Source organism: Electrona antarctica (genome assembly GCF_951216825.1).
Source record: "Electrona antarctica genome assembly, chromosome: 2".
NCBI classification, from domain to species: domain Eukaryota; kingdom Metazoa; phylum Chordata; class Actinopteri; order Myctophiformes; family Myctophidae; genus Electrona; species Electrona antarctica.
This window is the reverse complement of record NC_136807.1, coordinates 9,341,350-9,347,514: the sequence shown is the minus strand read 5'-3', so window position 1 is coordinate 9,347,514 and position 6,165 is coordinate 9,341,350. Positions and strand designations below refer to the sequence as shown.

General features: G+C 44.6%; 1 protein-coding gene across 2 annotated transcripts; it reads right to left on the bottom strand.

Moving 5' to 3' along the window:
* On the bottom strand, window positions 1-5,545 carry kiaa2013 (KIAA2013 ortholog). 2 transcript variants are annotated; one of them, XM_079530128.1, is made up of 3 exons: window positions 4,146-5,545; window positions 3,048-3,901; window positions 1-1,554 (listed from the first exon to the last, which is right to left on the bottom strand). In XM_079530128.1, the coding sequence occupies exons 1-3, from the start codon at window positions 5,101-5,103 to the stop codon at window positions 1,522-1,524; spliced, it is 1,845 nt and encodes a 614-aa protein (XP_079386254.1). In that variant the 5' UTR covers window positions 5,104-5,545; the 3' UTR covers window positions 1-1,521. The 2 variants fall into 2 exon arrangements, with proteins under 2 accessions (XP_079386254.1, XP_079386255.1); XM_079530129.1 differs by having other exon boundaries at window positions 3,178-3,901.
* Window positions 5,546-6,165: the final 620 nt, after the last annotated feature.

Here is a 6,165-nt window from a genome sequence, read left to right as displayed (position 1 = left end):
GGTTCCTGCCCAAAATGGGTTAACTGAATCTATAACATGGCCACCGTTCCTAATGAATTGTCAAATATGTGGATACATTTGGGATAGGACTCAATCCTTGTTGTACTGATTAATGAGCACAAAAAGACAAATGTTATTTTGGTTATGCATTCCCAACCAATATCGGTTGTCTTTCCAATACATGTTTAACGGAAATGAGTTCCCCGAAATCAATCAAAACTCAAACTATTTAGCCGTTATTCCTCTATCAGCAATTTCTTTATTAAATTATCAGATGATATATCTTTAATTTAACATATTTACATAATCCAACACATTTCTTTCCCCCAGTTTAAGTCAGGTTGAAAAGATCTTTGCTCCATGGAAGTTCACATTTTCATAAACTATATTTCAAGTACAATCATACCAGAATGCAGGTACTGTAAAATCAGCACAAACTGATTAATAAACCAGAATAAATTAACATTTTACTTAAGGCACACTCAGTAGTAAAGAAAGTTAAGAAACTGCAAAGAAATTGATCAGATGAACTTCTTCAAACAATATATGGACAAAAGTGAAGCCGTATATAAGAATGTTCACACACATCACACTCCCCCACTGACAGCTTGATGTTTTAAGTGGATTATTTGCAGCTTGTGGAGAATACACAAAGCAAAAACAATTATGAAAAAATTCCAAGTTAACACAAGTTAATTCAATAATTACTATCCGTAAAAATAAGCTTATTTAGAACATAAAAGAAGAAAATATTCAAGTTCATTGCACAGAATTACAATGCGCATACGTGCATACGTATGTGTTGTGTTTTACATTTAGATTGGCAAGTGTCAGTGGATAGGAGAAGCCATTATGTTGCCAAAATAAATGCAACTTGATTTGGGAGCATATATTACCAGACCAGAGTCCACCATGAACCTAAACCCAACCCCAACGCCGGTACCCTGGGAACCAAGGAATGGTTGAATCATGTCGGCAAGGTTTGAAACACAGACATAGGGTGTTGTTTAGACATGCAAGTACGGAAAATGAGTAGAGCAAATGAAATGTGAAAATTAATTGGGAAGTTAATTAATTTTGACCACCACTCCTACAGCATGACCAGCATCATGACTTTTAGCATTTGTTCAAGTTGAGATCCCTTACTAAAGGGAGGCCGGTAACTTGCTGGAAGGACAATTTCCTTTATACAAGCATCAACAGAAGAACGTGCTTCCGTTTTAGACACTAAACATTCTCACTCACAGAAAGTCCCTCCATTTTGAGCTGAGCAGGTTAAACGTGCAAAGACATTTGTCTATCCAGACTGGGCAACTCCTTCAAACAGTGGGGTCGTCCTGTCAAAATGGAGAGGTAATGTGAGCACTGGCGACAGGGCAGACAGCTGGGCTGTAACAGTGTTTGAGCCCCCGCCCTCATGCTAAATTGTCACCCATATAGGCTCAAAGCAAAAAACAACAACCAAACATGCCAACAGCATTCTTGCTCTGCTATTTTGCACCTGATGTCATGGCTGCTTTCCTAAGGAGTGGCTTCTTCACTTGTGATGGTCACCTGGTAAAGTCAGAGGCGGAGGGTTAGAACAGGACAGCAGCAGCTATGATGGCTATGTAGATTCCCAAGGGAAGGAACAAAACCATTACAGAGATAGAACAATGGATAATGCAAGATGATAAGCAAATGGTCAGTTTATGATTTGTGAGGTATAGATTAATTTGTTAGGTCGATAGAAAAGAGGCAAAGCCGTCCTTTAGATTTCTCCTTAATTTAATCAAGAGTGAATTAATCAATATAAAACATCATCAAAAACACAAACTCGGGTTAAGAGTGGCAAGAGATTTAAGGAAAGGTTAGCACACAGTCCAAGCTCATTGCAAGTAAACAATTAGCCTACAGCAGATATGGTTCTCCCAAGTGTTCCGCACGTTACCATCACCATATTTTGTTAAGAAATCTAGGGAAAAGTAGCATGTTTACAATACATAAAGTAGACAGGAAGCAGTGTGTTTTTGTACATTCTGGGCATGGCAGTTGGTTCGATGAGGTTACTTTGATCCAGGTTACTCAATGAATTTTGAAGGACATTTTACACGGTGTGTGGAGACATACTACAATTGTCAATAGTGCTATAAATGGTGAATTATGGCCACAAAGTACAGTGGATGTCATTGCAAGCCAAGGTGTCATAAACGAACGCTCACTGAAAAATAAACCAGAGGAACAGAGGAAATTGTTCACAATTTGATTGAAGGCACCAGGAAAAGTTGAATTGTGTATCAACTAAACAGTTAACAAAACAAAACACAAAATGGCCTCCCAATTTATACAAGAGGCTTACTGGGGGTAAAACATGAGCTATTTTTGTCACTTACATCGTCAAATGTTATGCTATAGTATACATATTCTGAAATACACACAGTGCAGTGTAAGCTGATGTCTTGATAGCCTAGCCATCACAACTTCATTTAGGACTAATTTAATGGGCCAGTGAACAAACACGATGGAAGCAAGATTTTGTGATTTGAAATCTTGAATAAGGGCTACTCTTCTACTGTTGGATGTAAATAGAATTATTACATACTGACAACACTGAGAAAAAGATTGTGCCCTACTCACAAATTTCAAATTTGAATGAGAATTTACTTTCACACATGCACCCACTGAGGGCACTATTTCATCCAGTTTTGCTAAAGTGTGCAGTGTGCACACAGTAAAATAAATGGATCTCCATTTGTAACTCAGAGAGAATTTGTTTACATTTGTACACTCTCATAGTTAAATTAACTGATTTTTTCTGTGCACCCAATCAGACCAACCACTCCAAACAGGGCCCACAGATAATAGAGAAAGAAATGTCCACATCCAGAGAGAGGAGACAAACTCGAACCCCAGAAATGAACACACACACCAGGAAAGGACCGATAGAGAAAAGTGAAAATCGTTGCCACCACACACACAATAGTCAAAAACCAAAGCACATAAAGGTTCATGTTGCGTGTTTTTACTTCCAGTTCAAAGTATTGGGTTTGTCTGTGTGTGTTTTATACCTTGCTCCTGAAGAGGGGCTTAGCACCGGGGCCACAGTACTCATTATAGATGAGCTTGAACAGGAACAGGTGGAAAAGGGTGATGAGTGAGGCCACGCTGAACCAGAAGAGGAAGGGCAGACCTGGGTACCTGTTTGCCATGTGCTCCTCATGGGCCAGGATGGTTTTTAGGTGCAGCGTGTGGCGCAAGTCCTGCAGGTGCCGCAGATCTGTGGAGATGTAAAGCAACGGCGTGATCGGCTGCGTCACCATCACGGGGAAGGTGTGGCCTTTCACCTCGGACGTCAGCTCCACCGGCTCGTTGAGGCAGCCTGCCTCGCAGGCGTACAGCTGCACGGGATGCTCCTGCGGCTTGACCGACACGTGGAGGAAGGGCTTCCCCTCGGCGTCCAGCAGCACCGCCAGGTTGATCAGATCCTGGTTGTAGTGGATTCCCCTCAGCGCGTAGCTGTTGTGCAGCACGTCCGGGTCGGCCTGGAACTGCAGGTGGTTCTCCGTGAACTGGAGCCCGCCGAAGCTGAGCGTCATGCCCTGCATCACGCCGTGCGCTCCCGCCGCCACCAGGACCTTGCATCCTCTCTTCTGGAGCGTCAGGGTCCACAGTGTGACGAGCTGCAGGATCTGGGCAGCGCTGCTGATGCGCTCGGGCCACAGGTTCTCTGCGTGCATGGTGGCGTGCCCGCTGAAGCAGTGATCGGCGTAGTTGAGGCTCGACTCCAGGCGTGCGCGCTCTTCGCCGCCCAACCGCCGGTCTAGCAACGGCGCCGTGGATGAGGAGAGGATGTAGTAAAGTGTGGTGTTCACCGTGTGGCTTGACGGTGTGTGGGAGTCTGTGATTTTCCTCATCTCCACACCTGTAATACACAAAGAGGAAACCATGACAGATGTAGATTCCTAAGAGCCTCATTCAGAGCCATGCTTGAGTATTTTCTCAAGGGGGGGAACACCATTGAGAGCAAGCTCTCTTTTTCAAGGAAGCCCTGATGACATCACAGCATGTCAAAAAAAGTACAATTATAAAATGCAATACACATAATGAAAAACAATGTATTGCGATGAAGAATGTGATGGTGCTGCTCGACTTATCGAACAACTCACCGGAGATGAAGAGGTCCATCCAAGCTTGTTGGTGATCCACAACCAGGTCATCTACATTGGCCCTCAGCAGCTCCCCAAGCTCCTTCTTGGCTCCATCTCGGAGCCTAGTGAAGGTCTCCTCCAGCTTGGAGGAGTCAATGGGCTCCGACGTCCACACCACCGACAGAACGTTATCGGCGTAGTCGGACTTCGCCGACACCTGGATCCTGCTGCTCAGCCTTTTTGTGGCCACAACCACCAGCACAATGTGGTTCTTCTCCACAAGCACTCTCCCAGAGGACAGCACAAACTCATTGTCCTCCACTTTCTCCACGCTGGAGGAGAACTTGCTCCCAAAAGAGGGCGTCTCAGAGGACACCTCCAGCGTGGCCACCCTGTCGGACGGGTTGCTGATGTGGATTCGCTGAATGTAGACATTGGGCCGGCTGCGGTGCGCTATGAACTCCTCCCTGATGCTCACACAGTCCCGTGCTGCCTGTGAGGTGGCTGGCAGGATGCAGCGCACCGAGAGCACGGACCCTTTCCGGAACCACAACATGGTAGCGTGGGCCTCTGCTCGACTCCCCGGCAGGTGGATGCCCACAGTCGGAGAGTATTCAGTCTGATGGACTGGAGCTGAACCCGGTTGGGAAGAGGAAGCTACCCATAACTTGTTTGAGTCAATGTCAACCAGGATGTGGCCATTTCCTGATACGAAAGGTGTGTCAACTTTCTCCTGAGGTGTGCTGTAGATTCCCTCTCCTCTGTCAACAAGGGACTTCCACCTGTGGATTTCAGTCTGAAGGCATTGGCCAGCAACTCCCCCTGACTTGTTTGAGCCACTGAAAAACCTTAACCCACTGTCCGCACCCAGGTACCAGTAGAAAATGAGGAAAATTAACAGTCCGATGAGCAGTCGTCTTGCCCAACTGCTCGACAGTAAACCTGGCAGACCCTTTAGTCTTTGCTGGAGCCACATTGTGGATTCAAGTGATGCAGCTGAACGCAAAATTCAGTTTGCAATCAAACGAACAAGCTTCGGTGCTTTGCCTTTGAGTTTATATTCACCCAGCTACGCCAGCCAGGTAGGTACCTCAGACCTGGCTCATTGTATCGACAGCAAATGATTGATGGGAAGCTGACAAACTGGATTTAGCTATCCGGGCTAACACCGCAACTAGCGATAGGAACTAAATCTACGGAAACTTTGCACTAGTTCCTCACATCGTTACTATCATTAGTTAGTATCATTCATATGCAGGTCATCAGACGCTTGTCAATGACGGTCGTTACATTTCATGTCATTCTGAGGTCTGTCTGGTCCTCGGAAAAATCACTTGTTTGCAAACAGCAGCTCTCCGTCGTTGACACTTCTGGGTTTACTAAAATACACTGCCGTAAAGCTTTGCGTAATGAACGCAACCGGATCTGTCGTGGTGGTGGAATTTCCTTTTCTTTTTACGACACACGGTGGAAACTTATATAAAAAATATATATTTTTCGTCAGGATGAAAGATAAATGCATGATAGCATCAGAACTTAAATTAAATCTTCCTAAACTAAACAATAAATGAGATCTTTCATCATACATCAGATTCACAACAGGCTTGCCACTTGATTTATTCCGATTTATTTCCTTTTTTTCCGATGTGTGAGACTGTGAGTTCCACACTTCCAGCACGCTGCATATTAGAGCCATATTAGAGCCGTTTGGTTTGAATCAGACCCATGTGTAAATAATGTACATTTGATTTGTGAGTACTAGTCTGTACGTGTTATGGGTCACGTACTCGAGAAGAGCCCCCCCACCACCGGGGGGCGTTACTGGGAGGGAGTGCATGCATGGCATGCCAACATCTAACAACAAAATACAACATGGGATGGATGGGACAGAACATTTTTAATTGATTTTCCTATTAGGGTAGCAACTTCTGAGCATTAATATTATAGATACATAAAAAACGCTCAGTCATACAGATGTGAGTGTGAATGAACGTGTGTGTGTGTGTGTGTGTGTGTGTGAGTGTGTGTGAGAGAGAGA

Bases quoted from the DNA above. Each gene is read 5' to 3' on its own strand.
- kiaa2013 (XM_079530128.1), bottom strand. From the start codon at position 5,103: ATGTGGCTCCAGCAAAGACTAAAGGGTCTGCCAGGTTTACTGTCGAGC. The intron at 3,902-4,145 runs GTGAGTTGTTCG...TGTGTATTACAG, and splicing joins GATGGACCTCTTCATCTCCG to GTGTGGAGATGAGGAAAATC. The intron at 1,555-3,047 runs GTATAAAACACA...TGACTTTACCAG, and splicing joins AGCCCCTCTTCAGGAGCAAG to GTGACCATCACAAGTGAAGA.